General features: G+C 60.7%; 1 protein-coding gene across 1 annotated transcript in view; it reads left to right on the top strand.

Moving 5' to 3' along the window:
• ARHGAP33 (Rho GTPase activating protein 33) overlaps window positions 1-12983 on the top strand; it is a 14618-nt gene extending 1635 nt beyond the window's left edge. The window contains exons 2-22 of the mRNA XM_011948323.1: window positions 1887-1984; window positions 2066-2150; window positions 2523-2603; window positions 2707-2844; window positions 3277-3369; window positions 4457-4579; window positions 4667-4744; window positions 4828-4894; window positions 5000-5062; window positions 5159-5311; window positions 5389-5491; window positions 6600-6744; window positions 6824-6906; window positions 6990-7097; window positions 8347-8492; window positions 9130-9283; window positions 9366-9511; window positions 9586-9660; window positions 10578-11237; window positions 11336-11727; window positions 11812-12983. Of these exons, the coding sequence (XP_011803713.1) occupies window positions 3277-3369; window positions 4457-4579; window positions 4667-4744; window positions 4828-4894; window positions 5000-5062; window positions 5159-5311; window positions 5389-5491; window positions 6600-6744; window positions 6824-6906; window positions 6990-7097; window positions 8347-8492; window positions 9130-9283; window positions 9366-9511; window positions 9586-9660; window positions 10578-11237; window positions 11336-11727; window positions 11812-12597 (3375 nt within the window). The 5' untranslated portion in view covers window positions 1887-1984; window positions 2066-2150; window positions 2523-2603; window positions 2707-2844 and the 3' untranslated portion in view covers window positions 12598-12983. The remainder of the gene's footprint in view (window positions 1-1886; window positions 1985-2065; window positions 2151-2522; window positions 2604-2706; window positions 2845-3276; window positions 3370-4456; window positions 4580-4666; window positions 4745-4827; window positions 4895-4999; window positions 5063-5158; window positions 5312-5388; window positions 5492-6599; window positions 6745-6823; window positions 6907-6989; window positions 7098-8346; window positions 8493-9129; window positions 9284-9365; window positions 9512-9585; window positions 9661-10577; window positions 11238-11335; window positions 11728-11811) is intronic.
• The last annotated feature ends 208 nt before the right edge of the window (window positions 12984-13191 follow it).

A 13191-nucleotide genomic window follows, 5' to 3' on the forward strand; every position in this document is an offset into this window, starting at 1 on the left:
CGGCCCCGCCCGAGCCCGCGGCCTGTGCTTCAGCCGTGGTCCCTCCAGTCCTGCGGCCCCATCCCGGGTCCCAGCCCGTACCTCGACCCCGCCCCCTCAGCGCACATCCCCTTCTTCCGCGCCCTAGATGGGGTGACAGGGACCTAGGGCCCGGGCTGGGAGGAGGCGGGGCTGGTCCAGGAAGGGACCCGCGCTACCCAAGTGGCCCCCGAAGAGGCCTCCTGGGGCTCCTGGGTCTTTCCCTAGCCCCCATCCCAGCACCTTCCTCGGCATCCTTCTGCCAGCCCTCAGCCCTCCCGGCGGAGCCCCCTCCTCCTCCCCGCAGCCCCTTTCTCTTTCCTGAGCCCCACCCCCACCCGCTCCATCCCCAGCCTGACCCTTTTCTTCTCCTTCTCCCTCATTTTCACCCCATCCCGGTTCCTCTCAATCCCCCTGCCCAGCATCAGTCTGAGCCTTTGCCTCGTCTCTCTAGCCACTCCCTCCTTACTCCACCCCAACGGGCCAGCACTCTACCTCCCTTGATCCTGGGGTCCGCTCCATCTCGTCCTCATCCCCCTCCCCCACCATCTCCCTCTCTCACCATGCTGCTCCCGCTCATTCATCCATTCATTCCCTCACTTAGCAGACATTCACTGAGACCGCCTCTGTGCAGGCTCCATGCTCCAGGCACAGAGAGAGTCAGCTCCCATCCTGCCTTGGGGAAACTCATGGGCTGGAGGGGGACAGACTCTGAGGGTGAGACCCTGAGGGTGACTCGGGGTTGCAGGGACATGGAGGAGGGAGATGCTACAGCCCAGTCTGGTGAATCTGTCTGGCAGCGGGTTAATTTATTCATCAGATTTTACCCAGCCCCTGCTGCGCGACTGGGCTGGCACTGGGGACCCAGAAAATAATCAGGAACAATCCTGTCTGAACATCAACTCCATGCCCGGCTATATGCTGGGGAGCTCAGTCTGGGGCCCTCCTTCTGGGAGGCCAGATATAGTCCAATGAGAGAGATGAACTTGTCACTACCAGTGCCATCTCAGAGTGATCAGAGCTGTGAAGGGAGAAGCTCAGGTCGAGGCATGGAACCTGGGATGGGGGAACTTCAGGGGATGGAGAGAGTCCAGAAGAGATGCCAGGCACAGCCTGAAGGGTCAGGGAGAACTTCCTGGAGGAGGGCACATGTGAGTTGGGACCTAAGGGGTGGGAGTGAGGATGAATGTACCCCAGGCAAGTGTTCCAGGTTGAGAGAACAGCCTTTGCAAAGGCCTAGAAGGAAATGAGAAGAGGGTGCTTATTTTGGACTCTTAGAAGTTCAAGAGCTCTGCGAGCGGGGGCAATGGAAAGAGATGGGACTGGAGAGGTAAACAGAAATCAGCTCAGGGAAGTCTCGATTATCAGATCAGAGAATTCAGACTTCATCTTGAAGACAACAGGGAGTCATTGAAGGCCCAGGATCTATGGAGAAACAGCTAGATTTGTGTTTTCTGAAAACGATCCAGGCTGTTGCGGAAAAGCTGGCAGGAGGGAGAGGCTGGAAGCAGGAAGGCTGATGAGATGGGAGCCGTGATTGTCCAGACAGTGGTAGGAGGTCACTGTACTCTGCAGGGGCTATGGAAGGGTTTTCAGCAGGGAGAGATGGGACCAGCATGCTCTCCGTCCTGTTGCCCTGCCTCACGTCTGGCCCCTGCTTCTCCAGTCCACCACCCCAGACCATACACAAAGAAGCAGTCCTGTCCTCAGCCCAGCCCTAACCTCCCCCGACCTGCCCTCCTGCTTCATGCTCAGGGCGGTGCGTGGAGCGCCCGGGGCTCTGGGCCCTGTGCTGCCAGATAACAATGCTCTCCTTGTCTCTTTGCTCCCATCTCTGGGGGCCTCTGATTCTTCTCTCTGCTCTACAGGCACGCAGCACTGACAGCCTGGATGGCCCAGGGGAGGGCTCGGTGCAGCCCCTACCCACCGCTGGGGGGCCCAGTGTGAAGGGGAAGCCTGGGAAGAGGTGAGGGTGAGGCAGGAAAGGGCTCAGCTAGGAGCTGGGGAGGCTCAAGGAGCCGCTGGTGACACATCCCCTGTCTCCCAGGCTCTCAGCTCCTCGAGGCCCCTTTCCGCGGCTGGCTGACTGCGCCCATTTCCACTACGAGAACGTCGACTTTGGCCACATTCAGGTACGGGGGCTTTGCATTTGCACCCAGGAGGGAAGACAATATCCTACGCAACCTTGCAATGATATCAGCTGCTGTGCTTCTGAAATCTGTCCCTGTGACTGGCTGCTGTATGCGTCTGAGCAGTCAGTAGCAAAAGTTGCAGGAGCCACAGCAGATGGGGAGAGCTGCTCATTCATTCATCCATTTGTTCTTTTATTCATTGAACAACAACTTTTGTTAGGTATCTGCTCTGTGCCAGGGACCAGCACATCACCAGGTCGTGTCCTCGGGGAGGTCCAGAAAGGGGACACAAACCCATCCCTAGAGAGTGCCATCCCGGGGAGGTCAGGAAATGGGACAAAAGTCCACCTGGGCCTTGCTCTCCTTCTGCAGCTCCTGCTGTCTCCAGACCGTGAAGGGCCCAGCCTCTCTGGAGAGAATGAGCTGGTGTTCGGGGTGCAGGTGACCTGTCAGGTGAGGCCACCCCGCCTCTCATCTAGCCTGGGAGACTGGCCGCGGTAGTCCTCAGCTCGGTGTCATGGGGCCCCTGCTCCCTTCTGTCCCTCTGCTCCCACAGGGCCGTTCCTGGCCAGTTCTCCGGAGTTACGATGACTTTCGCTCCCTGGATGCCCACCTCCACCGGTGCATATTTGACCGGAGGTTCTCCTGCCTTCCGGAGCTTCCCCCACCCCCCGAGGGTGCCAGGGCTGCCCAGGTAACCTGCTTGTTATCTCAGCCCCTGCCTCGTGAGTGTGTCCTCATCCACAGTGTGTGAAATCATCAAGGCAGCAGGATAGAAAAATATTTAAATACTGGTATGGCCCAAGTCCCAACCAATCTGAATGAATGGAGAAACCTTAGAAATGTAGTAGGCTTCTGCTACATTTAGCTTCACTAAGTTTTAGGATCATGGGGAGTTCCAGGGGGTCCCATGGGAGGGTCACCATGGTCATACCAACTAGGGCACTCAAGAGCTTGGCCCAGCCTACTTGTTCATTCATATGCCCATATCTCAGTACCTAACAGCTGAGCAGCACCCATGCGTTCAGGATGAACTTCAGCCCAGAGGCAAGCTAGGGCAGTGTGGGAGGGCAGTGGGCTCTCTCACGTCCACTCACAGAGGCCCACCCTGACAACCTGCCCCTAGATGCTGGTGCCACTGCTACTGCAGTACCTGGAGACCCTGTCGGGACTGGTGGACAGTAACCTCAACTGCGGGCCTGTGCTCACCTGGATGGAGGTGGGCCTGGGCAGGGGGCTTGGAGTTCAGAGTGGGTGAGGGGGTGTCTGAGGGGCGAGAACCAGCCTGGGAGTATGTGTGGGCATAGAAAAGAAAGGAGCCAGAGTGGAGGAGGCATTGATATTTTAGTGTCTGTGTGGGCGCATGCCTGTGAGAGAATGTGTATGAGTGTGTGTGTGCACGTGTGTGTTAGCAGGTGTTCGGCTGTGAGGATACAAGGATTTAAATGTATATCAGTTAGAAATGGGTTGGGCTGTAACTCACAGAACACCTGGCTATAAGTGGCTTAAACCAGAAGGTTTTTTTTTTCTTTTGTTTTTGAGACAGAGTTTCACTTTTGTTGCCCAGGCTGGAGTGCAGTGGCACGATCTCGCTCACCGCAACCTCTGCCTCCCAGGTTCAAGTGATTCTCCTGCCTCAGCCTCCTGAGTAGCTGGGATGACGGGCATGTGCCACCACGCCTGGCTAATTTTGTATTTTTAGTAGAGATGGGGTTTCTCCATGTTGGTCAGACTGGTCTCGAACTCCCGACCTCAGGTGATCTGCCCACCTCAGCCTCCTAAAGTGCTGGGATTATAGGCATGAGCCACTGTGCCTGGACTCTGGCTAATTTTTTTAGAAAAATGTTTTGTAGAGACAGAGTGTTGCTTTGTTGACCAGACTGGTCTTAAACTCCTGGGCTCAAGCGATTCTCTAGCCTCGCCCCCCACAAAGTGCTGGGATTATAGGCTTGTGCCACCATGCCCAGCACAGAGGGATTTAGATGGCAACCATGCGGTATCTGCTGTGGAGGATGAAGGTGCAGAGGTGGATGGGGAAGCCTTCAGGTGGGGAAGCCTTTGGGTGAGAGAATCCTGGGACATGTGAGGGGAAATAAAGGGGTTTGTCTTAGAGGTTTCCCCACCCCCAGAGGGTGCCAGGGCTGCATCCCTACAAACAGGAATTTAGGTGTTTGACCAATAGCTCTGTGTGACAGGGGCTCTTGGCGGGGGACAGGCAGTGGCTTCACCGGGCTCGGAGGAGCTTGGTATGCCTGTACTAACACCGTCTCCTGACCTGTCCTTGCCACATCCCACCTCCATTTCAGCTGGACAATCACGGCCGGCGACTGCTCCTCAGTGAGGAGGCGTCACTCAATATCCCTGCAGTGGCGGCCGCCCACGTGATCAAACGGTACACGGCCCAGGCACCAGATGAGCTGTCCTTTGAGGTGAGGCTGTGGGGAAGCAGACTGCAGCTGGGCTTCCCACACCCCCTGCTCCTTCTGACCCTTCTCCTCCCGCCTACCCACTCCCAGGTGGGAGACATTGTCTCGGTGATCGACATGCCACCCACGGAGGATCGGAGCTGGTGGCGGGGCAAGCGAGGCTTCCAGGTGAGTCCAGCTGGGTGCGGACAGGTGGGGCTAGGGCACCTACCAATTGGGGTGGCCCAGCCACTGACCCTGACCTTCCTCAGGTTGGGTTCTTCCCCAGTGAGTGTGTGGAACTCTTCACGGAGCGACCAGGTCCGGGCCTGAAGGCAGGTAAGTGCCGTGGACAGACAGGAGGGGTGAGGAGGGGTGGGGAAGGGTGGGTCCTCCTGCGTCTTTTGCCTCCCACTCATCCCTTCCACCCCATTGTTTGCCCAGCAGATGCCGATGGCCCCCCATGTGGCATCCCGGCTCCCCAGGGTATCTCATCTCTGACCTCAGGTAATAGAAACAGGCTGCCAGATCCCTGCCCCTGCCCCGCCAGGCCCCTGGCCGTGCTGACCCCACAAGGCCTGCCTTTGCCCTTTGCCCCAGCAGCTGTGCCGCGGCCTCGTGGGAAGCTGGCCGGCCTGCTCCGCACCTTCATGCGCTCCCGCCCTTCTCGGCAGCGGCTGCGGCAGCGGGGAATCCTGCGACAGAGGGTGTTTGGCTGCGATCTTGGTGAACACCTCAGCAACTCAGGCCAGGATGGTGAGGCCTGGGCCCACCCACCCTACCCGTCACACCACAGCTGCAGCCCACCCAGCCCTGACCTTGCTTTCTCCCAGTGCCCCAGGTGCTGCGCTGCTGCTCCGAGTTCATTGAGGCCCACGGGGTGGTGGATGGGATCTACCGGCTTTCAGGCGTGTCTTCCAACATCCAGAGGCTTCGGTGAGGGCCCTTAGCCAACCTTGTCCTTCCACAGGCAGCAGCACCTCCACTCCAGCCCCGGGCCGCATGCTGGGGACACAGTTACCAGGAGTCAGGAGTTGCAGGATCAAGGCTGGGGTCAGGGACAGCTCTCTTGAGAGTAGAGTTCACAATCTAAGCAAGGACTCTGTCTTCACCCACCACCTGCCACGTGCCAGGCACTGTTCTAGGCACTGGGGACACAGCAGTGAGTGAGACAGCCAGAAACGCCTGCCCTCACAGGGCCCACAGGCTAGAGGAAGAGACAAACAGGGGAGGGATAGAGTTCACCAGAAGATGACAGGTACTGTCGAGGAAAACAGATTGGGGTAGGAGGATGGCGATGAGGAGCCAGGAGGGAGGCCTGCAGTTTTGGATGGCAAGGGCAGAGCCACCTCATTCGAGGGCCTGGAGGAGGGGAGGGGCAGGCAATGCAGAGGGAGCAGCGGGGCAAAGGGAACAGCGACAGGAGGCCATGACCAAGGAGTCCCCATGCCAGTGCAGGCAACGCTTTCATGTTAGGGTTTTGATTTGTACTATAAGTGAAGGGGGAACCGCAGGAGGGCTCTGAGCCAGGGCGGGGTCTAGAAGTGGGGAGGAGGCAGGCGAGATCTTGGCCTGCAGGAGGCTGAGAGGGGAGTGCTTGAAGCCTGCGGGGGAGCCAAGAGGGAGGCAGGAGGTGGCAGTGGGTGGGAGACTTTACCACAGGCAGTGGGGCTCCACCAGAGAATTGGGAGCAGCGGGGTGCTGGGATTTTGTCCACATTGTCCAGTGCCCTCTTACAGCCAGGAGAATGGCGGCTGCTTGGTAGGAGCTGCTCACGCTCTGGAGTCAGTCAGTCTTGGGTAGCTGCAGGCAGAGGCACCTCTGCCTGAGCCTCAGCATCCTCCTCTGTAAATGCTGCACCCTTCTCTTTTGCCACACAGGCTTGCTGGGGAGTTCAGTAGAACTTTGAAGAGCCCAGTGTAGGACCTGGGGAAGAGGGTTCCATCCACCTGCGGGCACTTGGGGGTAGGGGCAGGGGGAGCACAGCCAGGCGAGCGAGCCCCTCTGACCTGGATCTTCCTCCTCCTTGACACGGTGGTCTCAGGCATGAGTTTGACAGTGAGAGAATTCCAGAGCTGTCCGGCCCCGCCTTCCTGCAGGACATCCACAGCGTGTCCTCCCTCTGCAAGCTCTACTTCCGAGAACTTCCAAACCCTCTGCTCACCTACCAGCTCTATGGGAAATTCAGTGTGAGTAAGGGAGCTGGCGGGATGGAGGGGGCCGGGACGCCTCTGACCCAATCCTCATCACACCCACCCACCATCTCAGGAGGCCATGTCAGTGCCTGGGGAGGAGGAGCGTCTGGTGCGGGTACACGATGTCATCCAGCAGCTGCCCCCGCCACATTACAGGTAAACCAGGAGGGGCGGGGTGGGACTTGGTGGGATTCCAAGGGGGTTGAGGCTCAGGTGTCCCCCTCTGCTCCCACCCCTAGGACCCTGGAGTACCTGCTGAGGCACCTGGCCCGCATGGCGAGACACAGTGCTAACACCAGCATGCATGCCCGCAACCTGGCCATTGTCTGGGCACCCAACCTGCTACGGTGAGCTGCTTGCTCGCCTGCCCACCCCTCCTCAGGTCCTTCCCCAAAACCACCCCAGGAACCCACCCAGCTTTTCTTTTGTTTATTCATTGAATACATGTCTATCAAATACTTTCCATGGACCTGGCCCCATCCCCAGCACTGGGGACACAGCACTGAGCACGGCCCTGTCCTTCTGGGACTCATGCTCTCATGGAGGAGATGGACATGAACATCAACAGGAAAATACAGAGTAAAGTCTGATGGTGATGAGTGCTGAGGAGGAGAGAGGAGGAGGGAAGGGCAGTGTGCAGGATCAGGGCAGTGTGAGGTTTTTAGTGAGGGTGGCAAGGGAGGCTTTGGCAGGTCTTCCGTGGCCAGCAGCAGAATAAGCCTGGAGGACTTGATGGTGGACGAGACAGGCATGATCTCTGCCCTGCAGGAGTTCACATTCTCCTGGGGGCACAGATACATAATCAAGTAAAACAGGTGATATGTCAGAGGGCGGGCATATGATGTATGGAAAAAAATAAATGAGAAAGGCCAGGGGTACAGAGAAGAGAGTGTACAGTTTTGAATAAAGTGGGTGAGGAAGACTGCACTAAGAAGGCAACATCTGAGTCAAGACCTGCAGAGGATGAGGGAGGGCCCCGGGGGCACATCTGGGGAGCGCCAGGTTGAGGGAACGGGAGGTACAGACATCTGGGCCTGGGCCAGGGCCTGGTGCGTTGGAGTCGCAGGGAGGCCGGTGTGGCTGGAGCTGAGTGAGTGAGGGGTTGAAGGAGAGGAGATGATGAGGTGAGAGAGGTGACAGGGACCAGACAGAGGGGTGACTCACAGGTCATGGGTCACAGTGAGGACTTTGATCTTGCTTGGAGCGAGGTGCAGCCAGGGCAGGGCTCTGAGCCAGGTAGGCCCTGATGGGACTCAGGTGGTCCCAGGATCCCTCTGGCTGCAGGTGGGGACCGTAGCAGGAGGCCAGGAAGGAGGCTCTGGGATGTCCAGGCTGGGGAAGACAGAGGCTGGGCCAGATGGGGCAGTGGAGGGGGTGACAGACTGAGCCACAGGAAGAACCACACTGACTGAGGTGGGGAAGGCAGGAGGGGCGGGTCTGGGGGAAGGTTGAGAGCCTAGCGAGGTGTGATCAGTTTGAGAAGATCAGAAGTATTGAATAGACAGTCACTGTCTCCACTGGCTCCCCACATTGCCCTGCCAGAACCTGCTGACTGGGCTCAAGGCACCCGGTCTCCCTCCCGCTCTTCCCATCCAGGTCCATGGAGCTGGAGTCGGTGGGAATGGGTGGCGCCGCGGCGTTTCGGGAAGTTCGGGTGCAGTCGGTGGTGGTGGAGTTTCTGCTCACCCACGTGGACGTCCTGTTCAGCGACACCTTCACCTCCGCTGGCCTCGACCCTGCAGGTATGCCCTTCCACCCCCTGAGGTCCTGGCTACTGCCCACCACGATCAGGGCTGCAGAGGGAGGGCAGGTGGGCTCCCAGTCCCATCCCCACCCCACTGAAGCTGGGCCTCCCTCCCGGCTCCTTGAGGACCCCGCCCCGGCCTCTCCCTCCCCGCGCCCCCCCTCCTTCTCATTTCAGCTCCTCCGCTCAGGATTCCCACCTCTTGGCCCGGACGCCGCTCTTCCTTCACCCCTTGTAGCTCCTGGGGGCGCTTGGGGCCATGGGTCCACCTGGGAGGAGGTGGGAGGTCCCCAGACTTGACCCCGCCCCGGCCCCGCCCAGACTCCCCGCCCTGCCCCGGACCCCAGCCCAGTCAGGACTCTGCTCGTCGGAGGGCCCTCTGGCCCGAGGTAACTGAAGCCAGAGCCGCTGCCCTCGCTGGCTGCCGGGAGCTGCCTCCTCATCAGCTGGTCCTGCCCCGCCCTCCTCCCACCTGCCTGCTGCCCGCCCGCTCCCGCCTGATCCGCCCCGGCCCCCTGCCTTGCCAGCCCGGGTGGGCATGCTGCGGGGCCGGGGCTTGGGCTGTGGCGCTTGGCTTTGCCCGTGGCCTTGGGCGGCCCCAGAGCTGACAGGTGCCCCCTTTCCACACTCCCCAGGCCGCTGCCTGCTCCCCAGGCCCAAGTCCCTCGCGGGCAGCTGCCCCTCCACCCGCCTGCTGACGCTGGAGGAAGCCCAGGCGCGCACACAGGGCCGGCTGGGGATGCCCCCAGAGCCCACAACTCCCAAGACTCCCGCCTCACCTGCGGAAAGGTGAGTGGGATGCTGGGGGTGGTGAGGGGCAGGTGGAGGCCTGGTTCCTCAGACGACCTGCCATTTCTCCCCCAAACCGCAGGAGGAAAGGGGAGAGAGGGGAGAAGCCGCGGAAGCCAGGGGGCAGCAGCTGGAAGACGTTCTTTGCACTGGGCCGGGGCCCCAGTGTCCCTCGAAAGAAGCCCCTGCCCTGGCTGGGGGGCACCCGCGCCCCACCGCAGCCTTCAGGTGAGAGGCTGGGCCATGGGCTGGTGGGCAGCAGTGGTCGCTGGAGTGCCCTCCTACCTCTTCGTCTCCTGCAGGCAGCAGACCCGACACCGTCACACTAAGATCTGCCAAGAGCGAGGAGTCTCTGTCATCGCAGGCCAGCGGGGCTGGTGAGCAAGGGGGGAGGTGGGGAGGCACTACCTGCGCCCAAGTGGAGCCAGGAGGAATTGGGGCCCTGGTTTGGCCTGCAAATTTTGTATTTCACATTTGGGGGTCCTGGGGCTTTTGAAAAATTTAACCTGGCCTTTGTGTACAATGAGTTGGATACAGTATCACCTTTGGTTCATCACACACCAAACTTAACTTATTGGTCCATGACAGGCCCTTTAAAAAGTCTTTATTATTCCTGTTGAACATTTTTAAATAATATTATAGACACCCATGAACCCACCAGCCTAGAACTAAAGCAGCTCCATCCCTTCTCCCCTTCGAGTTCCTCCCTACTAGAGGCATCCTCTCAATTTGCAGACTACCCTGCCCTTGCTTTCCGGGTTTGATCATACACAAGTGTGTGTGGAAGGATCATACTGCTCAGTTCTAGTCATTTTGGAAACTTTATTTAAAGGGCGTCATAAGAAAGGGGCACTGCGCTTGGCTTTTTCCCCATCGCTACCTCACAGCCTGCCGCGCTGCTGGGTGCCGCTCTCCGGCCTCTGCCAGGGGCTGCTTATCCATCCCACCCAGCCATGCCTCTGGGGGCTCTTCTGAACCACCGCGCTGTCCTCACACTCCTGGGGTACTGCCCTCCCACGTACCCAGGAGCGCAGGCACTGTCCTGCCGGCTCAGCAGCTGTGTGTGAATCTGTTTGTCTCGTGCCCACAGCCTGTGGGGCGGCCACAGGACCTTCGTGCTTTGGGCCAGAAGTGTCCTCTTCATGGTCTCCACCGTGAATCTGAACAGCTCTTCCTGGCTTCACAGCTACTGTGGCACTCTCTGGGGAGGTGCCTCTTCATGTACTTTCCCCAGCTTTCTGTGGGGCTGTGCGCCCTGTTCTCAGGGATGGTCTCACTGACTCCACCCCTCCAGGCCTCCAGAGGCTGCACAGGCTGCGGCGACCCCACTCCAGCAGCGACGCTTTCCCCATGGGCCCAGCACCTGCTGGCTCCTGCGAGAGCCTGTCCTCATCCTCCTCCTCTGAGTCCTCCTCCTCGGAGTCCTCCTCTTCATCCTCGGAGTCCTCAGCAGCTGGGCTGGGGGCACTCTCTGGGTCCCCCTCACACCGTACCTCAGCCTGGCTAGATGATGGTGATGAGCTGGACTTCAGCCCACCCCGCTGCCTGGAGGGACTCCGGGGGCTGGACTTTGATCCCTTAACCTTCCGCTGCAGCAGCCCCACCCCAGGGGATCCCGCACCTCCCGCCAGCCCAGCACCCCCCGCCCCTGCCTCTGCCTTCCCACCCAGGGTGACCCCCCAGGCCATCTCGCCCCGAGGGCCCACTAGCCCTGCCTCGCCCGCTGCCCTGGACATCTCAGAGCCCCTGGCTGTATCAGTGCCACCCGCTGTCCTAGAACTGCTGGGGGCTGGGGGAGCACCTGCCTCAGCCACCCCAACACCAGCTCTCAGCCCTGGCCGGAGCCTGCGCCCCCATCTCATACCCCTGCTGCTGCGGGGAGCGGAGGCCCCGCTGACTGACACCTGCCAGCAGGAGATGTGCAGCAAGCTCCGGGGAGCCCAGGGCCCACTCGGTGAGTCCTGCTCGGCCTACCTCACCCCTGTCCCCGCCTGCTCTCACTGACCCTGAGGGCCCGGCCCCAGCTGAACCCCTCTCCATTCATTTATATAGGTCCTGATATGGAGTCACCATTGCCACCCCCTGCCCTGTCTCTCCTGCGCCCTGGGGGTGCCCCACCCCCGCCCCCCAAGAACCCAGCGCGCCTCATGGCCCTGGCCCTGGCTGAGCGGGCTCAGCAGGTGGCCGAGCAACAGAGCCAGCAGGAGTGTGGGGGCACCCCACCTGCTCCCCGATCCCCCTTCCGCCGGTCACTGTCTCTGGAGGTGGGTGGGGAGCCCCCGGGGACCTCAGGGAGTGGGCCACCTCCCAACTCCCTAGCCCACCCGAGTGTCTGGGTCCCGGGACCCCCACCCTACTTACCAAGGCAACAAAGTGATGGGAGCCTGCTGAGGAGCCAGCGGCCCATGGGGACCTCAAGGAGGGGACTCCGAGGCCCTGCCCAGGTCAGTGCCCAGCTCAGGGCAGGTGGAGGGGGCAGGGATGCGCCAGAGGCAGCAGCCCAGTCCCCATATTCTGTCCCCTCACAGGTTCCTACCCCCGGCTTCTTCTCCCCAGCCCCCAGGGAGTGCCTGCCACCCTTCCTCGGGGTCCCCAAGCCAGGCTTGTACCCCCTGGGCCCCCCATCCTTCCAGCCCAGTTCCCCAGCCCCGGTCTGGAGGAGCTCCCTGGGCCCCCCTGCACCACTCGACAGGGGAGAGAACCTGTACTATGAGATCGGGGCAGGTGAGGGGTCCCCCTATTCTGGCCCCACACGCTCCTGGAGTCCCTTTCGCTCCAAGCCCCCCGACAGGCTCAATGCCTCCTACGGCATGCTTGGCCAATCGCCCCCACTCCACAGGTCCCCCGACTTCCTGCTCAGCTACCCGCCAGCCCCCTCCTGCTTTCCCCCTGACCACCTTGGCTACTCAGCCCCCCAGCACCCTGCTCGGCGCCCCACACCGCCTGAGCCCCTCTACGTCAACCTAGCCCTGGGGCCCAGAGGCCCCTCACCCGCCTCTTCCTCCTCCTCTTCCCCTCCTGCCCACCCCCGAAGCCGTTCAGATCCCGGTCCCCCAGTCCCCCGCCTTCCCCAGAAACAACGGGCACCCTGGGGCCCCCGGACCCCTCATAGGGTGCCGGGTCCCTGGGGCCCCCCTGAGCCTCTCCTGCTCTACAGGGCAGCCCCGCCAGCCTACGGAAGGGGGGGCGAGCTCCACCGAGGGTCCTTGTACAGAAATGGAGGGCAAAGAGGGGAGGGGGCTGGTCCCCCACCCCCTTACCCCACTCCCAGCTGGTCCCTCCACTCTGAGGGCCAGACCCGAAGCTACTGCTGAGCACCAGCTGGGAGGGGCCGTCCTTCCTTCCCTTCACCCCTACTGAATCTTGGCTCAACCAAATCCCTTGTTTTGTATTTTCTTGAGCCCTGACCACTACCCCAGGTTTCTAACTTTGTAACTTGCTCCTGATGTGGGTCCCTAACCTGTAATCCCAGCTTTCCTACCCTGGACTGAAGGGCCCGCCCATCCCCCCCTCCATCCTGGGGGCCCTCGCACACATCTGGGATGGGGGGGGCTAGGCTGACCCCATCCTCCTCTCCCTCCAGGAGCCCCCAGCATGTTCTGACCTGTGCACAGGGATGGGGGACAACTCCTACCCTTCCTTCCCCACATGCCCCACTAAACCATCTGACAACGTTAATGAATAAAATGGCGAAAATGTGGCTGCTGAAGTCATGCTGGGGCCAAACTCAGTGAGTGAAGACAGACAGAGGGGGCGCTCTATCATTCCATTTCCTTCTGGGGAGGCACCAAGGCAGGAGTTACTCCTGGGAGCCTCTGAGAGGTGGTATCTGCAGAGAGGGAACCATGGGCACCCTGGGAGTCTAGGTCAGGAGTGGGGCTCAGGCTGGGCTTTTCTCCAAGCTGACA

Source organism: Colobus angolensis, unplaced genomic scaffold (assembly GCF_000951035.1).
Source record: "Colobus angolensis palliatus isolate OR3802 unplaced genomic scaffold, Cang.pa_1.0 Scaffold107, whole genome shotgun sequence".
Classification (NCBI taxonomy): domain Eukaryota; kingdom Metazoa; phylum Chordata; class Mammalia; order Primates; family Cercopithecidae; genus Colobus; species Colobus angolensis.